General features: G+C 40.3%; 1 protein-coding gene across 18 annotated transcripts in view; it reads left to right on the plus strand.

The window, feature by feature from the left end:
- Window positions 1–26772, plus strand: part of ANKS1B (ankyrin repeat and sterile alpha motif domain containing 1B) — a 437905-nt gene that overhangs the window by 389872 nt on the left and 21261 nt on the right. For 14 of the 18 annotated variants that reach the window (XR_004409587.2, XM_033010249.2, XM_033010247.2 and 11 more), the window contains 4 exons: window positions 703–882; window positions 13328–13402; window positions 18793–18921; window positions 23064–23135. Coding sequence is in view for 17 of the 18 variants with exons in the window: in XM_033010249.2 (XP_032866140.1) it covers window positions 703–882; window positions 13328–13402; window positions 18793–18921; window positions 23064–23135 (456 nt within the window). In the remaining variant the exon portion in view is untranslated. The remainder of the gene's footprint in view (window positions 1–702; window positions 883–13327; window positions 13403–18792; window positions 18922–23063; window positions 23136–26772) is intronic. The other 4 variants (XM_033010256.2, XM_033010246.2, XM_033010248.2 and 1 more) reach the window with 2 other exon arrangements.

Raw genomic sequence — 26772 nt, forward strand, 5'->3', positions numbered from 1 at the left:
GGACATGTTTTGCTGTTTATTAGGTAGAGATCATGTATCAATTTGCTGTGATATTTGCACACTGACTGATACAAAGTCACAGTTCAGCCCAGATTACAAGAAAAGCCTGATAAAATATTTGTACTGTGATGCTTTCTCACATTCTAGGAATTGTTATTTAGTTTGTTCCTGATATTCAGTATTTCAAGTTAAACTGATGTTCTGCAAGACCTATAAAAATTGGAAACAAAGTCTATATTTTGTAAATGTTCATGCATTTCTTTTTTTCCAGCAAGAGATGTTGCTAGAGTTCAAATCACTTTCAAATCACTTTCACTGCTCAGAGTGGCTGCTCAGAAGTGGTGAGAACATATTTAATCTTACAAATAGCTAGTCTTAAATCATGGCTTTATTTAGACCTTGACAAGAAGTAACTCACTGTTTTATCTCTCCAGCGGTTCTAGAAGGGAGTATATATTACACAAGGAGGTCCTGGAGAGGGAATTTGCCGCTAGTTCATGTGAATAGTGAATTGTTTTTCCTTCCACATGGGCTCTGCACCTTAGGTAGCAAACCTCAAAAGTTCATCCATGGTAACCTCTACTTCAGGAATTGTTCCTTAATTTTTTTTTAGTATGAATAATTCAAATGCACTTTTCAATGTGTGGTTTGAAGTCAGCAATATGCTGCTGTTCTTATGCTGCATTTTTCTCCTCTGTCCAGGAACCCAGCGGTAACCACACTCCTCCTCAGTTGTCTCCATCACTTAGCCAAAGCACTTTCACTACTGGTGGCTCCCTGGACGTTCCCCACATTATCATGCAGGGTGATGCAAGGAGAAGAAGAAATGAAAACTATTTTGATGATATTCCCCGGTCAAAGCTGGAGAGGCAGATGGCACAGGTAGGATTAAAACGATGCCATTAAAAAGCTGCGCCTTGCTGCTATTGGTTACAGAACTAATCCTAACGATAGCTGTGGGTTATAGATGGAAGCTGAATTGTAAACTACAAAGACTGACAATTTTTCCAAGCTGTCTGTTCCAGTTCTCTAGATTTCAAATAGTGTAAGTTGGTGTGCAGTTTCTCCTGAGAGGTTGAGTTTTGGGGATGTTTACGTGCCTGGAGGCTGAGGTGCAGGTGCCCCCTGCACACTAGAACATGCAGACTCCCAACGACACTGACGCTGCCTCTTGTTTCTGCAAGAAGGTGCAGACTCTTCAGTTTCTGAGCAACCTAGATAAAAATAAGCTGACATCAGTTCACTGTCGGAAACTCAAAGGACTTGGGGTGTGGTGATTGCTGCATTTATTAATGGAGAAGGTCAGCATTCTGCTAAACTTTGTGATCTGGGGATATATCTTGCGTGTTTAAAAAAAAGATTTAACAGTGCAACAAATCATTTGAGCATCGCAACAGTGCTAGACTCAACTGGATGCTAAATCAAACTGTTCATGAAAGAAAGCCTAAAGGAGCCTCCATCTCTAAATTTTTTCACCCAACCACAATAAGAGTAGAGATAATTTTAAATCAGGCATATGCTGACCAGAGTGCTGTCTTGTACCACTCTAAAGAGCGGTAAAGTTAAGCTTAGACAGCCTGTCGGTGAAAATGCTTTAGTATGAACTCAGCTGTTTTTTGGTGGTGCGTAGGCTGAAAGACAGCCAGGCCTTAAGCCCTGCAGTGCTTTGCAGCGCGTGTTGGTAAGAGAGCTTTGATTTGTCGTCAGAAGCAAATGGGGAGCCAGGGCAGCTCCCGGAGCGACCCGCTCCCCGAAGGAGCAGGTTGCTGCATGCTGCCCTGCGTGAGGCTTCCCAGCGGTTCCCTGCCTGCCACAGCCCAAAATAGAGCCTCAACACAAAATTCAGCCTCAAAATGGAAACAGCCATGCAAATAACTGTGTTATGGTTAACATAATGAACAAAAGGCTGCAGTCTCTCAACTAATTGCATGAACAAGAAGTAGTAATTAAATAAACAAGCAAAACAAGGTGCTGCCGTTACCTGGGAACACAGAAACAAATTGAATTCAGAGGACATTTCTAGGGTAGTGAAATTGCATTTGGCTGGGTGGGACTGTTTCCTTGTAGAGAATTAAGGGAAAAGTTGCCTAGTGAATGAGCTTGTTTTCAAACCAAAGTCTACTGTGCTTTTGTGGCAAGAACAAGGTTGAGCTGAAGTCCAGCAAGGAAGAGCCCAGTTCTTAACATGAAAATATTTCTTTGAAGGTCATAAAGTTTAGATGTTTGAGCATGAAATTCACACCTGCTTGTGGCTGACTGGTTCATCTACTTAAACCATTTTATCACTTGATTCATAGATCCCTATTCTCACTTTTAGTCACTAACATGGAAGAAAAAAAATAAAAATAACAAGCGAAAACCCAAACAACCCAAAAAAACATACTAGCAGTTCTTCCTGTCTGCTTTTCACTCTTTCCTTTTCCTGTTTGGAGTTCTGATATTTCCAAGAGGTATGACACACTCTCATATATGGCACCTGGAGATTTTCTTCAGGCTGTTAAAAATTGCTTTTCCAGGAGGACTGTGATATGTCACATATCCAAAGAGAAAACTGAGCAGTTAGTACTTACACCACTCAAACCCACTAAAACCAATTAAGTGCTGGGATTTTTTTTTTTTGTGGGAGTGTGTACCCACTGAATGTACCCAGTGCCTTCTCTCTAACTTTCACTGTGTAATATAGCAGTCATCGTTTGGGACTCCAAAGGGGAAAATGGATTCAGGTGAAATCCATAAAAGAGTATTTTGTGTTAGTCCCTGAACTCCAATCTGTTTGGAGTCCTTCTCATCTCTGCCCCCAAATTCTGCACTCCTGATGTATGTAAAGTTCCCTTTGACGTTAATGGAAAAGTCAGTGACTCCCTCTGGTGATCATTCTCACTAAATTGGACTCACCCCATTAAGAGTCTAATCAGGGAATTCTTCAACCATTCTAGCCCAAAAATAGATTTTAAAATTCATTTTTTGCAGTATGTGTTCTGCTAAAATGAACTATACTTCCTTCAGTCTTTTCCCCCAAAGCCCCTCTGAAACTAAAGGTAAAATAATTGTTTCTGGAAAATAAAGGAGATCCAACAGTTTCTTACCATGAGCCTTCTGCTCTATGGGTTTTTATCTAGCCATTTCCTCCTTGCAGTTTGCACGTTCCTTTGGCTTATGTCAGATTAACAATTTCTGAGTACAACTTTCCAGCTAGAATACTTCTCACAAACAGAATAATCTAGAAGATTCATTAGAATTACTTTGAGGATATTGTTTGTCTTAACCCTTTCATTGCTAGGCTGTTTGCATGCTGCTATATGAATCTGCATGTTTACTGGATGCTGTAGTAGACAGATGTGCATAAAGACTTCTTTGATGCTGTGATTTTTTTGAAGGGGTTTCAGCTGTGTTTTTGACAATTAGATTAATGGGTATTTTCATGACCTCAAGGACAGAGGGCAATATGGTATTGAGAGCTTATTCATGGTATTGCTTTCATGAACTTGATTTTATTTCAGAAATGTTAGCATAAGATTATTTTTAGCCTCAATTTAAAATCTAAAATCTGAAGATATTTTGAGAAAATGGTGAGATCTGATGTTTCCATCTTTACTATGGCTTGTGTTTTCACTAAACTTTTACATGGGAGTCATCAAGCATGTTTATCTTGGCATCAAATATCAACCAGTGTTTGTTAAAACAATGAGCACCTCAGTTTGATTCTGTTTTCCTTTGATATGCTAAATGGGTTTATACAGTTCTCTAAACCATAATCAAATCTGTTTGTAAGTAATGCAACACTTTGTTTCCTGGAGGAAGCATGATTTAAATTTACTTAATGTGGGTGGTTTTGTCTCAAGGCCGGCATGTACCTTTATTCACAGTTCCCTAGAAGACTGTTTGCGACCTAAGAGGATAAAATCATAATATAAACAATGAGTCTAACCAATTTAGATTCCCCTCTGGAATAGGTTTGGTCATCCAGCTCTCCAGTTGATCATCCAACTTTGAAAGTCATTTGACGTCTGGTTGGATAAATCACAACTGCCAGAAAGGTAATACAGGAGGTCATGAGATGATTTGTTTTCAAAAAAAAAAAAAAAGAAAAAAAATATCCAGAAAGGATTGAGTAGTCTGAGTCATCTTTGACTGTGGATGTTGAATTCTGAGCCTGCAAGCTGTAGATTAATACGATCAAATTAACGTAGTTTAAAATAGCTGAGGTTGCTCTTAAGATTGTCTAAACCTTTAAAATAGAACTGAAATTATACAAGCAAAGCCTAAGGGCTTTGGAACCAAAATCGCTAGGAGGAGTCCCGTTGAAGGGATTGGGCTCTTCATTCACCCCTGAAATCATGGCAGGGAGGGAAATACATATTTGCGGGAAAGATCTTTGGAGGTTAAAAAGGAGGCATAGTGAAGTTCATTAAAATACACCAATTATAATGTTAGGTCTTTAGGATTTGTAGTTCTCCAGGCAGCAGAGAGGTTTCAGGTACTAGCTGCAAGTACATCCCTGACTGCCAGCCCCGAGGCTGTTTATTGCTCCAGCCAGTGACATACAGTGCTTTTAGCCACCAGGGTCCGTAAGGCCTCTCGCCGAGGTGTTTGGAGAGCTGCACCCTGCCCCGAGCCGGGAGCGAGGGCCGACAGCGTCCTCCCCGTGGCAAGGCGGTGGGGGGCGCGGGGAGTGCCGCTGCCCACGCCGCTCCTCGCAGAAGCAGAGCTGGTTCAGGCATCACCCCGATGCTGACGCACGCTCTCCCCACAGGGCTGCACCTGCAGAGCACCCCGCCATGGGAGAGGTCTGTCATTTCAGGAGGCGGTGGGCGGGCGCCTTGTAGGGCTTTGGGGAAAGCTCCAGGCTGTGTCTGCCTCTGGGAGAAAAAACTGGTAGTGAGTCAGAGTAAGCTTTCTGGTAGGATAAACCTAGTCATGGCCCATATGGGGGGCACCCCAGTGGGCTGTGATGGAAGGAAGAGAATCCTTTAAGATCTCAGAGAGTTGGTGAAATTATTCACAAAGGCTGGCAGCAGAAGTTCTTTCCCAGTGATCGTGAACCCAGACTTAATTTTGAAAGCTTTTCTGGGTTCTTTGGTCCCGTGGTCTGAGGGCTCTTGCTATTTTTTAATAATTTTTTTTTTTTTTTAAACACAAGATAACTTAAATGTAAGGTCATTGTAATGACTGGGTAGTAAGTTTGAAGTAAATCTACCCCAGTTGTTGGGATTCTGCCTTGTAACATTATATTGTGTGATACAATACTTAATTGAAGGATTAGGATTGATATGAAGGAAACAGCCATTTAAAATGGAGTAAGTACCAGAGATCCTTTATCTACAATAGAGGAAAAGTGTAACAGAAACAAGAGACAGAATTCATGAAGGCAGGTTTATAGGAAAATTGTGAAATAACTTTGCTGGTTTCTGAAATAATACATCAGCTCAATAATATCTTCCAAATACTTCACAGATACTAAAGGATTCGTATTTCCAGTGCACTGTGGGGCTATGTGGTTTAAAATCGTGTTTTTCATTTTACAGCTAAGAAAATTGAGGTATAGGGATGTTGCAGGTTGGCAAAGATGACACTGAAAATTTGAAGGAGCCAAAAATAAAACTCTTGTCTCATAACACCCACCTTTAGTTTTTTAACTTTTAACCACAGTATGACATTTCTTAATTTGCCTGTTTCCTGTTTGTTTTCCTGTCGTCATCTCTGGCTTGGAAGGATTAAATATTACGGTGAATGAAGGAAAATATGCCCAGGAGCATATTTGTGTGTAAGATGAGATTACCTAAGAAGCAATGAAGAATGGGTTTTATCAATGGTTGAAATTACTGGTGAAATAACAATTCTTTACTAGTAGATTTAAGAAGCAATAAATAGAAAAATATGGTTGTCTACACTTCCATTCTGTTGTTATTTCTAAAGCTTCTTACTTCCATTGTTTATAAGCATAAAATAGTGTACATTGTGAGGATGAACAGACAGCTTTTTTAAAAACAAGTATATAAAATCCAAACAAACTGCTTTAAGGTTCATATTTTTAGATGCATTTTACTTTTGGTATGGAAAGAAGACTGAACTATGAAGACCTTCAATTTCACATCAAAAAAAAAATGCTTAACTGAGTATTTTTATTGCATGGTATAGATGTTACTGACACTATGTTTTTAATTCACATAGGTATTAGTGCCATAGAGGGCTGTATCTTGAACTGTAAATTTCATCACACTTTTATCTGTAAATCCCTTGAGTATTGTGTGTTTAATGGACAAGTAAACTGACAATGACACTATGAAAAATTTAAGTAATTTCTGCCTGAATAGAAAGACACAATTTTTTCAAGACTGTTACAGAAGCTAGCATTTTAGAAATAAAGTCGTGGGATGTGGATCATACCTACATGCTGCTTCAGCATATGGAATTAAGGAAGCTGCTTCTATATTTGGTATTAATGATCCAAACTAAAGCCATAAATGCTACAACAAGAAGGGGACAGATGTTCTTTCAACATTGGGACAGATGTTCTTTATTAATTTACTGTTTTTCACACTCAGTCTTGTGAGCTGGAAGCTCTACATTGGAAAGGTGGTATGAAAAATGGAGGAGGATTGGATGAAAAATGGAGAAGACGAGGTAGTTTCTACTGTCAAATAAACTATTCTTATTGAAAATCCGAATGTTTCAGAGTCAACGCTGAATTTTAATATTTTAATATTTGCATTTTTGAGCTGCTGGAAAAAAGTTGTGCTTAAAGTTTGGGATGCACTTCTGAAAGAGCCCACATTTTTGGTTGTTGCTTTTTTGTTTATTTTTGGCTAAAATATAGATACCTGTACCTAATGTTCAGGGACCAGCCCTCATAATCTTTATTGGTGATATTTGTCCAGAAGTTTGTAGCCTTTATGCAAGGCTAAAAGGCTGGGGAGCACTTATAGCTGGCAGCACCAGCAGAAGGGGAGTCGTCAATCAGAAGAGACCTGGCTGCTCACCCCGGGTTGTGGGGCCAGAGCTGCGGCTGCAAAGCTGTGCCTCCGGGAGCCGGGCAGGGCGGCCGTAGCCTGGGCAAACTGCTGGGAAGACCTTTAGTCCATCTTCCCCAGCAGGAACCCAAATCCTGGGTTACGGGATCGAAATCAAATGAAAACTGACTGCCAGTCAGAGAAGATCGCCATCGCGTGAAGGAGGCTGTCAGCTGGTTGAGAGAGAAGCACAGCCTTTTCTCGTCAGAGAAAAATGTGTAAAGTATGGCCCTGCGTGGAGCAGGAGGTGGAGGTGCGTGGGACCTACAGCATTGACCCTGGCACGGGAGGAGGCTTTGCTTCTTGCCCTGCCACGGGCTGGAGGGGGACAGTCTTCGCAGGCTCGCTGCGGTTCTGGGCTAGTTGTCTCCCTTCCCGGGGTGTGCTGGCCGTGGCATGCACTTTCCCGTGAAACCTCAGTGGGTGCACTGACCAGGAGCGTGGCGTCGCTGCTCACGCCTGTCAGCCGCTGCCTGCCTGAAAGAAAGCCATTCCAAGAGGGCTGGTGATTGTCTGGAAATCTTCATGTGAAGTATTTTCAGGAGAAGCAAGAGGAATATACCAATGCAAAACACATACTTATTCGAATAAGTGTTATTTCTAATTTCCGATTCTCTGAAAAAAATGCTAATTTCATATTTCACTCTCTCTCACTGAAGATCTTGTTTTCAAAGGAGAATCTGCGATTATTCCTGCCAGTAAGACAAGCTCTCCACAGAGCTCTGGGAACATTCAGGGAAGCAACATCTATTGAGACGGCACAACTGCTCTCCCACGGTCCTAAAACATTTGGAGTGACGATTACAAAAGGGGCCAGACAGCCCCATTCATCCGATTTTCATTTGTTTCTTTCAGCTGTTGCACCTTCAGAGATTGTTTGCTATGCCAAGAGTGGTTTTTCTGGGATTTGATCCAATATTCTTCTCATTTCTGGAGCTAGACTGAATTACAGTTAGCGAGTTACTGCTAGATAATGTGCATCAGAAGGAATGGGGGTTTCTGCTGTTCCTCTCCTTCCCTCCCGCACCTCAATGGTGCTGCAACCCCAGGAGATGGGAGCAATTCCCCACGGCTCAGCCCTCCAGTGAGACACGGAGGGCGAAGTGGGGGGGCAGTAAGCCTGGAGGTTGTGTTCAGCAGCTCCTCTTCTCCCCATGCTCTAGCTCTGTGATGGTGAAGTGTGAGAGAGGGTGAGCCTTGTCAGGGAAAGGTGAAGAAAGCAGCAGAAGATCCAGAGTCACCAACAAACTTCTCAGACCAGCTCAGGGGTAAACAGGCCACTGGGGGTCCATGTTTACCTGACCGGGGTCATGCTCTAGTGTTTTCTAGACTTCTTGTTGTCTGTTGTTGTTACTTTCCTGGATTCGCTCAGTTTGCCTCCATCATCCTTGAAGTGCAGTGGCTAAAACTGGATGTTGCCCCATATGAGAACTCACTGGTGGCTGCCCCCTATGGCACAAAAGTTCCTTCTCATATGTTGCAATACACTACTTTTATTAAATACCTCCTTTTTTTATAAAGGGAAATTCAGCAACGAGCCACCAGGATGGTCAGGAGCTAGAGCACTTGGCCTCTGAGGAGAGGCTGGGGGATGGGGGAGAGCTGGAAGTGAGGTGGCTTTGGGTACAAAAACTGAAAGTGGAGAGGTGCTGACTGGACAGCAAGAGAACCTTCTTCCCCAGGAGGGAGAGGCAAGGTTGGGGACAGGTTGCTCACCGAAGCTGTCCAGTCTTGGTCCTTGGAAGTTTACAAGACCTCACTGGGTGAAGTCCTGAGCAACCTAGTTTCATCTCACAGCTGATACTGCTTTGAGCTGGGGTTGGAATGGAAATTTCTTGAGCTCCCTTTCAACTTGAATTATCCTGTGATTTATTTGATTATTCTTTTGAAAGACTACTGTATTTAATTTGAAGTATCCTAAAACTCCCAAATCTTTTTGTGTCTTCTTCCCACCTCCCTGTTCAGTCACTGTCCTAATTTATTTGCTATTTTATTTACATATTTAATCTTACTTTCCTAAGGAATACTGTTGTCTGACTGACTTGCATCTGACTGATTTCTGCAGTTCATCAAATCCATTTTCAGTTCTTACCCCATTCTCAAAAGTCTCTTGCTTCTGGATCCTCCCCTGGGAGCCTGAGCTCTCCTCCGAGCCACGGCATGGAGCGGATCATTGCAGATTGCCTTGGCATGTTCCAGTCCACTGGTTCTTCAATACCAGTAATTATTCTCTAAATGTGCCTTTTGACTTCTTGTGCAACCACTGCATTTTGACTGAGGCTAGTTTGTGTACAGGGCATGTCACGTGTTGCCACATCAGGAGTTGTACCATCGGTGTCAAAGTCCTGCTGGGCTTCTCTTTGCTGATGCAGATTTAGTCAGTTTTCCAACAAAGGAAGGAAATTTGATCTGAGATGATTCATACTGAGCAACCTCATTATAAACATCTTGATTTTTTTCTTGGGCCATAGAAGCTCTGTCAAGTAACACATGACAGGCAATATTATGCTTTTTCTTTGTTATCCTTGATAATATATACATAGATACGGATATACACACATACATGCCCATATTCCTAAATTTTTATTTCAGGTTGCCAGGAGCAATATCAAAAGGTCTCGTAGGCCATGAGGATCCAGAGGGTGGTGACTGGATTTTTAAACAGTTTTTCTAGTAACTTGCTGGTCCTTGCTGTTAGGCTGGGTATAGCTTTCTGAATCTTCCTTTTCTCCCATCTTACGTATTCTTTTAGCCATTTTTTGGTCCTCTCGGTATCTTCTATGATTTTCTGAGGATAATTGCTCCTAGTTTAGGTAAATCTGTGACATGTCCTAAAATGCCATCAAATGAAGTTTAAGTTCTGCTGAAGATACCGGGACTGCCTTTTTCCCAGCTCCTGTTCCTTCTGCATATGCCGTCCAGGTATTTTCTGTTACTTTCCTCCTTTCTTCTCCTTAGGAAGTGTATACTTTCCATGATCAATCTTACTGGTTTGTAATCTCAATACAGTTACTTTCTGACTTCAGATTATCAACCAAGTTTTCCCTGTCTATAGGGAGGAAGCCTAAAGTGAGTTCTCCTTAGGTAATTTTGTTCGCCTTATGAAACATTAAGTTGTCTCCAGCATAACCCTCAACACTGGAGACCTATATATGTCTTGTCCCACAGTTATTCCAGCAAGTACATGAGTAGTTAGAAAGTCTTGAAGCAGATGGGAATGTGCAAACAGTTTGTAACATGATTGGCTACTGACTTTACAACAGCTGTCTGAAGTAATTATTCCCTATTGTCTTCTATCACGGAGGAAGTTAGCAAGAAAAATAAGAAATATTATTTCTAATGTGAATGTCTTTTCTTGAAGTCAAGCAGGTTAAGTTAAATAAACAGGAGAAGTGAAAATATTCTTAAATAATTATTTTAAAAGGCGATCATAAAGTGAATAGGAGTCCATGTCAGAACTGTGACTGCTGGGAGGTGGATGAGAGGAGAGCAGGTGATGCATAGGCTCACCTCCCTCCCTCCCTCCCTCTCACACCATTAACCAGCCACCCTCATCATGGGTAGCAGATGGCAGGAGCTGTGCAGAGCAAGCCATTCCCCTTCTCCTGCCTTTGCCCCTCCTGCCCATCAGAGTTGTGTCCTATGGTGACTAGACAGGGATATCTTTTATGTGTGGGACATCTATAGCTATCACAAAAATGATATCATGATGGCAGAGTCTTGTTGCAATGTTACTCGTATGGATTTATCTTTTGAGAAGAATAAGATAAGTGCATGTTTGATACATCAGCAATAGCTGATGCTATTTTTGGTTCTACTTTACCATATTACTTAGGAGAATGTTCTTTGTTAAACTCTCTTTTTCACAGAACCTCTGTGTCAGTGATATTAAGTGCCCAAGTGTATTTGTGTTTATTATGGTGGAAGTGCATGCACACATTGAATTCTTTTCCTTCTTTTTGAGGGCATATGTTTCGGGAGCTGAAAATTTGAAGTATTTGAACCCTAACCCCAATTCTCCCTACTGCTGCCTATTTTCTGACCTCAAATACTCACTTAACCTTTTTCCTTTCCTTGGTTCCTTCCTCTTCAGCACAGGGGTATGCAACTAAGTACTTCTCCTGGGGTTTTCACAATTCATTACAAAATTTCAGCACTTTGAAGACATAAAATATGTATATAGTAAATGCTAAATATTTTTACAGTGGTGCAAGGAAAAGGTTGGTTTCTGAATTTGAATTCATTACCTTCTGTAAAATTAATGTTCCTTCCGTACTGCATTTCAATACCTTAGTCATTCAAACATTAATGAGTGCAGAACTGAGTAATGAGTTTTGCACTGCTGCCCTTCTGATTGGGCATTCATGCAGTCATGGGAAATTTTCAGTCTCTAATGATCTGCTTGATTTATCACTGATTCAGTAAATCAAGTCACTTGTATTTAAAGATGATTTAGCTTGAACCTAGATCCTCTAAACCTTTGACGTCTGCTAGCATACAGTACCATGCTGCCTTACTTCGCTCCTTTCAGGACCTCAGTGAGTATGTCCAAATAGCACTGCAGTATGTTTTCTTGATTGACAGATGTTTGGGGATGCTTCACCTGGCATAGAAATGCCTTCTCTTTTACTCTTCTCTTAAAAAGCAGAGGCACAACCTCCTGCCATGGATTCCCATTCAGGAATCCCTCCACACAAAACAACATAGACATCATGGTGACGGGCACGGCTGGAGCATCCAGAAGTCAGTTTGATTGACTAACAGAAAAAAAGGTCATTAGTGACAGCCGCTGAAGTGTCCTGATTCTAATGTCCAGCATAAGTAGATGCATGCACGGTGTGAGAGTATGCATCTGTCACGTGGAGGAGGACTGTTTTGTAGCAAGTTGCAGAGGATGAGGTAGGAGATGGTGAACCAAAGCAGAAGTTTTTATTAGCTAATGCTATCAAAATATAGAGTCCTGCACATCACAAAGGAGAAGCAAATAACTTTGAAAACAAGATGAGGGAGAAAAAATTAACCAGATACAGGAAAGTTTAAGAATTACTGAAGCTGGGGGAAAGGGTGTACACCCTTGCATTTCAAATCATGAAGGAAATAAGAGACAATTAACAACATTAGGCAGCCACCAGCCTGTCTGGCAATGCTCGATAGTCAGTCCAGAGGATGCCAGCCTGCCCTGACAGTAACCAGAAGCGTTTACCTAGTCTGTCACCAGCCCAGTTTCAGGCTACAAAAGGTAAGAGCAAGAGCCATGTTTCTAAGAAGAGTTGCACTTCTTTGGGCTGTTTTGAGCATTTCTGCTGAATTCATGCTGCTGCTGCTCACAACAACCAGCAATGCACAGTCTTGCTGCTGTTAAATTACTGATATATTAATTGCTATCTTTTCTGGATGCTGCAGTTGCATTTTTTTCATGCGTGTTTATTGCCTTTCATTGCTGCCTGCCAAAGATACTGTGGGCAGATCCTCCGTCTGATGCTTTGTTTTAGTTGCCTGGCTACTGTAAAATGTTATCTTAGCTTTTGCTGAGGTGTCACAGATGCTTTCTTGATGAGTGTCCAAACAAGGAAATATGTAAAAGATGCTGGTGAATGCTGTGCTTGCCTAGTTCTGTTGCTTTTGCTAGAGATGCTACAGTATGCTTACATTGCTTTGCTGCTACAGACTATCTGTACAACAGCTACACTGTACCTACAGAAGGTAGACTGAAACCTTTAATTTACACAGCGGGGTCATGGTCAATACCAAAGGTAATATTATCTCTATATGCAAAGGAACTGTTGCTGGAAGGAGATGGGGGGCAACTGCTTCACTTAATTGCAATGCATTCTTTTCTGGTAATTGTTGCAAAGAAAAGGTATTTTTTCTGTTGACTGTATTGCCAGATTTTTCCCTTTCTCTCTCCCTGTGAAAGTCTCCAACAGAGAGAGATTCAAAACTCCAAACTTAATTAGGATGTTGACTTCAAACTTCTTCCTTGCCCAAAACTGAAAGTAACTGATATTTCTTCTGCTCTCTGCATTTTCTGTTTATGCCTGCATAACTTTATCTCTTTACATCACCAGCACTTCTGACTAAATTGTTTTCTTGTACTCACAGTTTGAAACCTCGTCTAGAGTCTCTGAATAAGCTATGTTTCCTTCCAGTCAGTCCAAAAATATTTTGTCAGCAAATAAATAAAAAATTACTTTTAACATCTGTTTTACTTCCTTCTTTAATGTTATTGCAAGTCTTTTTCTTAATTATTCTTGCCTTTTGGCAGTTGCGGTGCATTAATATTTACAAGATGAGATGTAGTTTTCTGTTTATATTAGCAGTCCTCTGTCTGTGAGATCTGGACCAACCAGAATGCAGGATATCCTTTCTCATCGATTCATCAGGTTCATAATGTAAGATACAGTGATAAATGGCTATGTTGTCACTCTATGGCTGTACAGTCTGTTGCCATGGTGTTATCTGCGGGTGTCATGTCGCTGAAATGACAAAAAAAGTTTGTAACTTGTCCGCCCTCTTTTGGGATTATGTGTGCGCGCATTCATGTATCGTGCCGTGTGGTTAGCATCTGTTGGCTGTATGGTGCACATACAGGACATGGGGGGATTGCCAGCAGCAGTCTCACTCAGGGGGAGCTTTGACTTCTGTTCCTGATGTTTTAGTTTGCTCACTTTTCCAAAGCGAGAAACCGTGTAAACAGCTCGGTTTGCACAGTTTCACCCCCACAATGTGTTGTGCTGCCCTTCCTGTTAATCTGTAGGCTTTGCCTAGCTGAGGAGCACGCAGGGTTTGCAGAGGCACTTTTGGGGAATTAGAGGTAACGCTAATGGTGCTCTGAATTTTCATCACTTCTGTGACAGAGGCACATCTGCTGTGCACATGAGAGCAAACCCGGCGATCCATATTGCAGCGTGGTAAGGGCGACAGCCAGTTGTTCAGTTTTCACTAAGCATAGTATTGCAGAGGAGCTGTAGATTCATCTGAATTTCTGTCATATAGCTGTCTCCTTTGAGCATTTATGCCAGAGAGGGGCTGTTTTGGCTACCAAACTTTAGAGGCTTTTAAAATGTGAATACATAGTGAACCTGTTTCCACTATTTCAAAAGCCAGGTATATAAGGAGCTAAAAAAAATTTTTCTCACTCTAGGAATAAAAATGTAAGCAAATAATGAGGATCTGGCTGGTCCACAGAACATTTAAAATTCTTACAGGGAGAAAATCATTAATTTTTCAGCCAGAAGCGTTGTATCTATGTGTGCTCCAATTTATTGTTGTCATGGTGACTAATGCATGTTACCATAACTAAGCATGAGGCTTTAACAGGTGAAAAGTTAAAAAATGTGGTCCTTGTTAAAAATGACTACATTCAAACCAGCTCAAAACCAGCCCCCCTTTTTTTTTTTTTTTTTTCTTTCCTGAAGCATGGAGGCTTTTTAACTTGACATTTTTATAGAAAGTTGAGACAGGTGTTAGATTTTATAGAGATTGTACTGAGATTACTTCTTACCTGTGACTACTGCTGCATCCAGGTGCCTTTAATGTGAGTTGAATACAGTTCTCAGAGAGTAGGATGAGATAGAAAAATGTGCAACAATTGTAAAAAAATTACATAATAGCAGTAATCTGCTTCTGTAGCTCATTTGGCATCAAGCATCTGACCCTTTCTGGAGCACTGAGAAGTACACATCTGCCCATTTTCAGGGTTATGAAGCACTGCAAGAACTTGAGATATTGGTCTTTATGGTTAAAGGAACTTTATGGTTAAAAGTTGTCACTGTAAAAGGATTGAACCTTTGCCACTGTGGCACCTGTTTCACAAATGTGAAACCATTTTGTGATTGTAAATTCTTTATCTGCAAAACATGGAGCAAAAATTCTTCTTTCTCGAGGTGACTGAGGCAGAGAACGGAAGGGCGCTGGTTAAAGTCATGGGGACATTAGAATACTACCACACAGGCAGTACAGCAGAAACCACGTGATAAATTGCACAGCTGTCTGATGAGCTGTAAAGTTAGATGAGGAATAAATTATCTCTTGCCTTCCTACTTCATCAGAGAGATAAAAATCTCCATAGGTATATTGTGTCATAAAAAATACATAAGCTTAAATGTTTGATTATTTGTTATAATTGCAAATTAAATATTCAAACCAGAAAATCCTTATCCTATCATCTATTTATAAAAATTAAAACAAACTTCATAGCTGACCCTGCACAACAGTTTATGAACATTTCTATACTGCTTGAAAGAGTTCTAGGTGATTGTGAAGGTCCTGAATCTCAGTACATCACCTAGGAGTTGTTCCACACCAATTCCTCAGTTTTAGCGCTACTAGTAATTCATATTTTTCTACCCTAGACTTGAGACTTGTAATTTCAGGTCTTCCCTAGGTCAGAGATGTTCCTGCTTTGTATTTTACATGAAGTTAATTGTCATCATCACATCTTAAATCTCAGAATTTCAGTATCTGACTAGATTCAATCAGCTGAGGAGCTCCTTTTCTTTCTGTAGAGATTTTTAGGCCCAGATTTATGAAAGTGTTTAGCTGTCTAAATTTTAGTTTAAAAGCCTTTCTTCCCTTAAAAAACAACAGTAACAACAACAAAGAGAAAGGAAATTGCATGGGGAATATATAATAGGAATTACACTTCTAAGCATCTTCATGGATCTGGGCTTTGGAGACTACCCTGTTAGAACTCAATCTAAATAGGTAATGAATACTAGTAATAGTTTGGTTTAAAAATCTAAGGAGTTTGGTAAGAAACAAAAGGAAAGGAGACCAGAAGCCACTTCTGCTAAATATAAAAACACACTTATGATACAGTTACAAAAGAAAATTTTATGACTATGCATAACATGTCTTCTTCATCCATCATAATAATCTATACCTATGATAATTAATTTTATGCAGTTTTTCTTAGTAGCTGCTCCCTCTACAAAACACACTGAAATATGCGAAAGGTCTTCACGTGCAGTGGTCTGTCAGGAACAGCAGAAATCCTGTATCTCTGCCTTCCCTTGACCTCAGCTGTATTGCGTGTTTAGATCATCCTAGAGACATGTACAGCAATCTTATCAGTTCTGTTTTCTCTAATTCAAAATGAGTAGGTACTAGGATAATTGTATATATATTTATAGAGCAGTTAATGTATACAAATGAGTGGTCTCCACACAGTCCCTCTCTACATGTCTGAGACACTACTTTTATTAGCCTGGGTGAAGATTATTTTTTATTTGCTCGTGATTATTGCTTCCTAGCTCTTCTATAAAATTGAACCGATATGAGAGGTAGTCACTGTTCCTCTTGCTACAGGCCTTCATTGACAGACAGAAACAATGTGGTTCTCCATGGTTTTAATATCTTTCATGTGAAAGGGAGTCAAACTGTGAAGTGATGTGCTCATTTCACTCCCTATGTACCCTGCTTAATTTGTCAGTATTGTCCAATTTCTGCGTGCAAGAAAAGTCACCTCCAGACCAGTGCAACAAAAGGGTTTGGAGCGCTACCCAGGGTCACTACTTCTGTAGAAATTCTGGTCCTACCTCACAGCCGTCCCCGTGTGTCCTTGGTGGAAAGACCTATGGTCAAAAGATGCACTTTTATAACTTCTCTGTCCTGGATTTACTCCTGTTCCATCATAATAACCTTTTGCTAAATGGATAGGATATACCTCCTGAGATCTGATTCCTTACACAGAACATGCAGAGTATATCTTTATTAGGAAAAAAAAAAGGGACTATTTCAAGTGGCGTGTTATCTATGGCCTTGAACAGTTCATAGCAGACAGTTGAGCACACTGTGAGAATTTGTGATGGGTGCAATCCATCTTCTCTTGTAGTCAAATACAAACTTTGCTAATAAGGATGCAGATCCTTGCCCCTTGAAATATGAGTTAAACCTTACTTTATAAGAACTGCTTCTTAAAGAAATCAAATTCCCACTTAGATTAAATAGAATAGGTTTTTATATATTAGTGGTCAGAAGGATTCATTTCTGTGGATACAGAATGCTAAAAACTGGAGCAATTGCTCATGCTGTTTTCCTTTCAAAATTTGAGGTTGAAGTCATATCCATAGCATATAGGCAAGTTAACTAGGCAAAACAGAAATTACAATACTATATAATTTGTAGATGTGCTAATAGTGCCAACGTTAACTAGGTTTGACTTGTTTTATGATGCTCACTTGCTTGAAGTTACCATATCTGCAGGGTAATGTTGATGTTTCCAGATTTATCTCTTGCTTTTCATTGCAGAGTTGTGCAAATGTGTGTCATTTCATTATTTTGTGACATATGAAAATGATGTACTTGTTTTGTTTACTTTGTCCTGATTTAATTAGTAGGATGTGATAGTTTGCCAGACTCTTGAATGTCTTCAATAAGAATTTTTACATGTGTTTTTGATGCTTAACTTCTTTTTGCCTTAAGTCTTAACTTCTAGCCATATTCTGTGTGAAATACTGATGACAATTCCCTGCCAGCTTCAACACATATTTTAACAATATGACATGCATAGAAAATACACAGAGATAAGTGCAGGTAAAGAAAGAAGTAGCATAATCCAAATTGAAATAATCATATGGGAGAGGGTAAAATAGTTTTTTGAGAGAGAACAAACAGGGGAAGAAAGAGGATCAGGAAGGAGAAATCTGATCCCCAAAAGACAGAGTGGGCAGAAGAGGGGAATTCAGAGACAGACCAGACCAGACAGGGAGGGGAGAAGTGAGGCTGGTGACAGAGGGAAGAGGTCTTGGGAAGAGGAGGACACCATCCATGGGTCATTCTCCATTGAAGTGAGCTGATGCTGGTTTGGCAGCATCCCTAGTGTTGTGGAAATGGACAGCATGGGCACATGTGAACCAAGAGTAGGAGTGATCACAGTTAAAAATTGAATAAATAACCTCAAAATAATATTTTTTTTTTGCATGGGCCTACAAGGTGGAAGGAGCCCCCAAGGGCTCAGGGGTCAGACCAGGTCCAATAAAGCCATGTCTGAAAATACGCAATGGCGGGTGAGACCTAAACCAGCACTGCCATGCTGTGGGCTTTCCTGTACCAATGCCTGCGTTGGCTCTTTTTGGAAGGGAGAAGAGAGTCCTGCAAAGGGATTTGGCAGCAAACTTCAGTCTTACTCATGTTCTCTGAGGGCTTTGAGGAAAGAGGAGAGATGACAGCTCAGGGAGGCAATCTCCTATATCAATAAGAATGGTGGATGTGGAAGGGTGATGTTAGTAACTCTACAGTGAGACATCAAGAGAAGGTGATCAAAGTAAATATTCGTAAAGAGATTAAAGAATGCCTCATATGTTTGGAGAATGTATAATAAGTCTTCAGATCAAAGCAAAGTCTTAGTAATTTAGCCATTTAGGAAAGTTAGTTATTGGTTATATGTGCTGGGTAATGGAAGACTTATTAACTGTGTAGAAGAGTTTGTAAAACACATAGTATTTGTGAATGGCATTTTTGTGCATCTCATTATTTTTTTTCAAGTGCTTTTCATATATGTATTGTAAACAATTATTTTTAAGAAATATTTCCGGTGCCTAATGATTTTATTCTCAAAGCAAATAGATTTAGTTAAAGCCTCATTAAACACTACAGTAGATGACTTTGGATTATAAATTAAATAATGAAAAATGTTGTAGAAGTTCTGTTCCCTTATCTTAGTAACATGGCTCTATGTGTAGAAAATAAATTACTGTTAATTGAGCACAACAATGGAGGGCTACTTTATAGCAAATTTGCCTGCAACTTCTCTTACATCTTGAATAACTGTGATTTTCAGACAGGAGACTGGGGAGAGCCTTCAATTACCTTGCGACCTCCAAATGAAGCCACAGCATCAACACCTGTACAGTATTGGCAACATCATCCAGAGAAACTCATCTTCCAGTCATGTGATTATAAAGCATTTGTAAGTGTTGATAAGTTTAGTGGTTTGACTTGGGGTAGATACATTAATCTTAGATTTTAATAGACTGTTGGGTTTTTTCATTGATAATATTTTTTCAGTGACTTTTATTGAGACAGGCCACTTCTGAAATACTGTAATTGTAATAAATGAGAAACAAGGATGCACAGTACTTTTTGCTATGAATTTTACGATATGTTGCAGTCCATGTAGCAATAGTGTTAGAGAACTGACACTATGAATACGTGGCTAAGTGTTGTAGAAGTGACAGTGAAAGCAAATACCCCGACTTCTCATCTGTCACAAATCCCTGTCTAGTACTTATGGAAAAATAACAAAACATAATACAGGATCCTCATGCCTACCTTAATGCTGCATGCACAGTAGTTGAAGTGAGTATTGCCTTGCCTGAGATTTATACATGTGGTTTTAGGGGCGGGAGGTGGGGAAGATGGAGTTCAGGGTCCAGAAGCAATGTTTTCCATCCATGGGAGAAGGGCACGTTCAAACTTCTCTCAAACTGATGACTACTTGAAGTACCAGTAGAATTCAATTCCTTCAGGGCAGGGCGCTTTTATTTTTACCTACCTATAGCTGTAGCTGATTCCCACTTCCCATCCCCGGAGAAATGGAGCTTCCCTATACAGGTAAAAATTATTAGTGTTCTCTCACTGTTATAAACACTTGTGAAGGAGAGGAAGGTCTCCTGAAGTACAGAAAGTCATATTGGAAGACTTTGTCTTTTAAATGAAAAACACTTTTCTGGAGCCTTGAGTTCCCTATCAGCAGGGCAGGGCAGCTGGTTGGTGCTTTTGGGGGGCTGAAGAGGTGCCTCAGCCCACCTATTTAAACTCTTACATTTCCCCTTTCGACTTTTCTGGAAAGCACTTTTAAAACTGCTGAAGGTGCTTCCCAGACCACTGTGTCCTCTTTGGAGGTGACCACCTAATGAAGCAAAGTTGACTTACTTTACAAAGGAAAGAGACTCAGTAGTTATAGTGCCTTTTGCACAATAGCTGAGGGTTAACCACTTGTCCAGGACATGGGTTTTAGGTCCTCTTCACCTGAAGGGTCTTGGATCCTGAATGCTTTTTAGGATAATGCTTTGTTCACCAAACACTGCAGCATTTTGAGGGAGAGTTGGGAGCTGCGGGACCTGATTTAAAGCCTATCCAGAAAGGTAGGAATTGGAGACCAAGTGCAGGTGAGAGAGAGCCTGGCTCCCACTGAGGCGGGGCAGAAGGGATGTTACAAGCCTGTCTTGCTGGAACATGTCTCTATCTTCCGTCAGACCTTTGGGGCATAGAAACTGCCATGAATGCAAGGTTTGTCTCTGAACAGTAACTAGAACCTCTGCCTTCCTCTTCAAGTCACAGCGAAGGTCGCGCTTGCCTACTCTCAGTCTTGCTCTCCTCCTATGCAGCACCTCAAATTGAAAAGGAAGCTTAGTGACTTCTAGTTCTTTAAATATTTTTCATAGTTTTCAGTAAAGTGAACAGGTTTATCTCAAGAGTGTCTCTTACCTCATTACTTGATCCAGCAGTAAATTCATAACCAGATGTAACCTTTGTAGTAGATTGGAAGGCACGTGGATCATTAAAGAAATTAAGTTAGGATGACCAGGAATGTCTAAGTTACTGGTGATTAAGGAATTGCCAAATCAAAATATCCAAGTTATTGCTGATTAAGGAAACCTCTTCCTTTCCTAAGGATCGTGCGTCACTGCACTGTTTCAGCTCCCTGAGTCTTATGGAATAAAATCCTGGCTTGGAAGTTGCAATGGGGGCAGCTTTCATTATATGCCACCACTCAGTTGAACTGTTGGATGTCCTCTGCGTTTCTCCCACATGCTCAGGGTCTTTGAGAAGGAACATTTCCAAAAGTACAGCAAGTCAAAGGAGAGCAAAATTCCGTCCTAGAATTTCATATTTTTTGACAACTAAATTGGACAGTACCTCTGTGATTTGTTTGTCTATTCCACAGTCCACCCTGGGAAGCATTTCTGAATGCCTGCAGCTGAGGCTTTTTGCTGCTTTGCAGATGGGACAAGAGCTGCCTGTCTCTTTTCTTTCTTCCTCTTGTTCTGCCATGAGCTCAAAAGCACTGCCTTTTTTCCCTGATGCCTGACCAACTGGTAGCTTTCAAGGAGATACTTTGTTGTGCTATAGTCTGTTAAAAATAACCCAAGATTTTAAAATTGAAGAAATTAATTGCATCCTTCCAAGAGAAGGCTAAGGATGCCAGAGATGTCAGACAGCAGGATCCAGAGGAGGATACAGTTCAACTCAATACTCTTGTTTAATTTTCTAATTTTGGAGTTTGCTTTAAATTCACTGTTCTTCTGGAAGGGCGATATCAAGCCATCCCATCAAATTAATGCCCACAGCCCTGTTGATGTCACCATTGAGCCCCCAGCTGGACTCGCAGCTGCTTAGTTTATGAATCTTTCACATCTGCAGTCCTCCAGGAATGCCCTTCATTCGTTCCTTTCTGCTTGTGCTTATCTGGTAGTGTGGGTGTTGCTCACCCTTCCATTTATAATGCCCTGTAAAGTGCTTCTCACTAATCACCATGTTGGCTACTGTCTACATTGAAATATTTATGCATTTTCTTGCAGATCAGAGACTCCTGCAGTACACAGTGTGAACAGAAGGCTTTAGGTCTGGAGACCAGAAAGTTGAACCAGTATACTTTCTGTTCAGTTCCATCTTGTGTTGAGCTGTAACTGAAGTTATTTTTGATAGGTTTTTGTTTAAGATTAAGCTGGTTCGCTATCTGATTGGGTCAGTTTAGGCTGTTTCCAAGGCGAGTCAGTGTGGTAGAATGAGAGTCAGCAGTGATGATGGGCTACAGCCTCCTCTGGGAAGAGGCTCCTGCCCCCGGTGCTTTCCTTCCTGCAGCTGACCTACCCTGTTCCCAGTGTCATACCAGTGGTGTGACTTCTCTTCAGCTCCTGTGTTTCTCACTTAAGACCAAAGACTTAAGAGAAGCCATGGCATTGCACTGCAGTGAGAATGCAAAGAGAGATGTCTGTGCCCGCGGAGGAGACGATGAGGGGTGACTTACTGTCCTATTTCACCAGCTAAGCCAGACTTGGATGTGACACCATGTCCTGTTTGCCCAGAGCTGTATGAACATGTGCACATCCACAAATGCACATGCCTGTAGCATCTGTAGGAGAAATGCAGAGCGTGGCTCTCACACAGCCCTGTTAGCCGTAACAAGGCAGCACACTGCCAGGCAAGAACGGCAGAGACGATGCAGCCAGCTCGGGCCCTGCAGGAGCAGCGAAATTCGGATGTGGTGTGGAGAGGTACTGAAACCCCAAAGGAACAAATCCAGAACATCAGAGCCTGCTGTCTGGGTGCAGGAGGGCTCAAACTGCACATGCCAGCAAGTGACATCATGAGGAAGAGGCAGGTAGGGAAGGGGATGTGCCAGCGAGGCGCTCACTGCCCTGCGTACCCTCGGAGATGAGCAGGCTCCTGCTCAGAGCACAGCGGCTTTCAGCGAGCTGAGCCAGGACCCAGCACCAGCTCCCTGCTGCTTCCTCTCACCCAGCCCTCCTCCAGATCAGTAAAGGCTTCAAAATAATAGTTCAGGGTCAGCCTTTCCTTAGGAAGAAATAATGGTTTAAACTAGTTTTCAGTTCAGATTTATTTTCTCTCTTTGCTGACATTGGGCTCTGCTATTTGCACATAAATTAGTTACAGATTGAGTACACAGAGGTTAACATCGCTGCTGGCCTTCACATCCACATGATTGCACACATAGCAATGTGAGTTTGGCAGATGGCAGCTAAAAAAAGATGATTCACCATTTTTTTAATTTAATGGCTTTTTTAAGATGGAATCTGTAGTATTTGTTTGTTTGAGTGCCTAAGGTGATAAACTGGAAGACTTTCAGATATTGTTTCAATGAGCTCCATCCGATTCAATATGGTTGTTGCTGTGCATTCCTGTTTCATAAATTGATTAACACACTGGATTAAACGATTTATCAGAGAAATGCAGAGTAAGAAAAACTCTAAAGAAATATATTGAGTTGACTGCTACCAGTATGGGATTTTAGGCGTTTTTACTGCATTTCTGCAGATGTTTATCTGTTTTGGAATTTTAGTTAAGTTTAATGGATTTTCATTTTAGTATTTAGGTTCTATGCTGGTAAAAGAGTTAAGAGGCACAGAGTCAACACAGGATGCGTGTGCAAAGATGAGGGTAAGTTAGTAAACCTACTCCTTTGTCATCGTAATATATAATATCAACCTGTGATTATTTGTACTGTGCCTTTTTTGCTTTTATAATGTTCTGCTACCCATTTGTTTTCCATTGCCCTTGCATTTACATTGGTATCCAGTAGGAAGTCTGCTCTGCCTTTTATCTTCATTTCAAGTAATACCAAAATTTAAGGGTAGATTTTTATTTTACATGTGGTATCTAAGAAAAAAACAAATGTATAAATTTTCATTTGAATCTTTGAGTATGTTTCGAAGTACTTTCTGCACACTTTAAATATGCCTACATCACATTTCTTTTATAAGCAGAATTTATAGCTCGTATATGATAGTCTAGACTGAATTTACTATGTGAAAATATGTGCTAGTAAGTATATTAACATGTTACCAAAGCCAATGTTTTTTAAGTATCGTCTAATCCTCCAGTCACATAATCCTATCGGTGCTTTCACTCACATGAGTATTCCCATTAATTATGAGTTACATGCTTATTGATTGAAGGATGATAAGGGATCTAATTCAGTTTCATCTGACGGTAGAAAAACAGCTAGGTTTCCTTCAAACTGGTAAGAATACGTTTTCCTGTGGCTCTTTGCCTACACTGGTTTGTAGAAAATTACAATGAGGATCCATCGTCTCCAAGAAACATACTGCTACTGGAAACTCAAAACAAGCCACAGGCCAGCTACATGATTTATTCCCAACTATAGCTGTAATAAGAGCACACCTGTTCATAGAGATGGTGAACATATCATGGCCTGGCATGATTAATTAATGAAGAATATAGTTGTTTGGTAATCTACCCAATGTGTAAAATTATGCAGATGAATGAGTGAAATCCTCTCTTCTGTGGATCATAAGCCTTTTATTCAAGATGCCTCTGAGCACTAGACGTAGAATTCGGATCAATTAGAAAGCTGGAAGATGTGTAAAATTCATGCAATCAGACAACCATTTCCTATTGGTTGCATGTCTGCAGCACACAAACTTTTGTACAGTCTGTTTTAGCTAAGGGCTGGCAGTAATTCACCCTTACTAGATTGCCTGAAAATCTGTGGATTTTCAGCTACTTACATGCTAATCATTCCTTACCTGGGCTTAAACTCCTAAAAAAAAAAAAAAAAAACCACAACTTGACACAGAGGGACCTACAGTTACATACGCGTGTTCTGGGGAATTAATTGAGGCTGCAAGCATACCCTCTTCCAATCCAGCTTTCAATCTGTCAGACTGAGCAGTTCAATTTTTTAGGCACATGCCTGTGAAGATTTTAGGGCAGAATTTGACACCATAGTAGCATATGGCAACTTCAGTAAGTTATTTGACTGAAGTAGGAAGCTTAACATCAAAAGAGTCACTCTAAATAATTTATAGTTATTTTAAGATATATTTTTTTTAAGTAATAAATTTGGCAAAGTTAAATTATATACCTGAAAAAATAAGTGTTTGAAAACAAATTTAATTTAAAATACAGTGTTTCTATAAAAATAATGGAGTTGCGCTCGTAGTCTGTAGTGCCATACAGGGCACTTGTATAAAACCCCCATCCCTGTATTATATATTTATTTTTTACATTCTCTTTTTAAGCTGTTGTGCTGTGAGAATTTTTATTTTCTGGTTTGAGGGGTTTTTATTGCAAAGAGGCTTGAATAAAACTCTTTTTAACCAGGATTTCATCTATTCTTTCTACACAGTCCTTTTAATCATATTCCTATTCAAGTTAGAAGCAAAAAGCATTGACTTAATGGGAACAGATTATTATTTTCACATCAGTTTCCCAGTGAGAAAAATGTGTCTCTTTCTAAAACTTTCTCCCTCTGGTTGTGTTCTGAAATTTGGTGTCTATGAATTGGGAGTCCAGGTTGTCCTAAGTCATTCTGAAGTTTTGCTGTAATGTTCATTATTGTATTTAAGTACCACTGGGCTGTTATTGAAAATGTGGCTTTTTTTATAGTTACATTTTACTTTAAATGTACTGAAAGGCACATTGCACTTACAAAAAAGAAGTGAAAAGCTAGATACATTATTTGACTGCTTCTCAGGTACTGAATTCTGTCCCCTTATCCAATGTCTCTAGAGTCAGTAAGATTTTTACATAGGGTTGTACTAATTTGGTAGAGCAATGTTTTTTAATTTTAGGTTGCTTTTTTTTTCGCATTTATGTATTTCAAATCTATAGCATGTTGCAATATGAAACATGTTTGGGGGCAAGTATGTCACATATAACCTGGTGCCGTGTTGAGGTCCGTCCCTGCAATTTTTTAATCTTTATGGAGTCAGCCACAGAATGGCTTTTAAGGAGAATGTGTGAAAATTAGGTACCTAATTTTTCTGTCAATGTAGCTTTAGCTTCTCCATCTTTAACCTAATGCTCCTCAAAAAAAGTGTTGATATTCACTGGATGTCTTCCAATCAGCAGATGCACAAAGACCAAAGAAGCCTACCAGTGAAAAAAAGTATCTTGAGCTTCCTTAATCATTCATAGATACAGAGAAACAACAAAAATGACATGTTTGCTGACTGCAGAACCCTCCCTGTTAGTCGTAGATGCTTCCTGTGCTTTCAGTTATTGCAATTGACAGTTTTGATTCTCAAAGGAAATGTCATGTGGATATTCCTTGTGTCTCTCCACAGAAGGGCTTACAGCAGCCTCCTCCTCTTATAGCCTAGGAGTGAAGTGAGATCCTAAATCTGCTATAATATGTTAAACAAACAAACAAACAAACAAAAACAAACCAAGCAACCAAAAAAAAAAAAAGAACCTGGGAACTTCTGTCTTAATAACTCTTCTTGGTTTATCCACTGTGCTTCTCAGCACTGTGCAGCAGTGTGCTCCAGCAGCGCAGATGATGGATTTGTTTGGGGAAAATCATGCAGATGCAATAGGCTGAGCTCAGCACAGGGGCCAAGGTTATACATGCTTTTTGTTCCCACCCAAATTGCAGACTCTTGCAGCCATCCAAAATCATGAATATTTGGCAAGAACTGTGCATATTAGAGGGATTATACTTTATTTTTCCATTCACATATTTGCACTCCAAGGATGGATTTATATTTTATGGTTTCCTATTTGTTTCCAGCTATTTTCTCTCGCAAACTCCCTCTGCAGTCGACAACACTGTCTCCTTATCTCCATTCCCCACCTGCTGTAAACTGACCTTTGTTTGCTACTTGGAGATTAAATCTTGCTGTCCTGGCCACAATAGATTTATTAATTATGTTCGAGAGATTCCGTCAAGAACTTAAGAGCTTTCATCTTTCTCAGCATGGAATAGGAAATATTACAAGTTATGTTTTCAATCAGATTACTGCCTTCACTTCAAATCACCATAGGAACATGAAACGAGAATAAAATGTGTTTATATCAAAATAAAGAGAAGGAATAAAGTTTAATTGTAGCTAGGAAGAGACTTGGTCTCTACAGTGGACTCCATCTGGCATTTACACATGTGAATTCTTTGACCAGGTAGGAAGGGAACAGTTTTATATTTACTGGCATGAGTACAGTGGCAAGGTAGACTTTCCTTGCACTGATGTTGAATCACTAACAATGCATACATCGGCCACACACTCTGAACCAATCAGAGAATTACTGCAGCAGTAGGGAACTTAGATTTCGT

Source organism: Tyto alba, unplaced genomic scaffold, assembly GCF_018691265.1.
Source record: "Tyto alba isolate M040663 unplaced genomic scaffold, T.alba_DEE_v4.0 Super-Scaffold_2, whole genome shotgun sequence".
Lineage (NCBI taxonomy): Eukaryota > Metazoa > Chordata > Aves > Strigiformes > Tytonidae > Tyto > Tyto alba.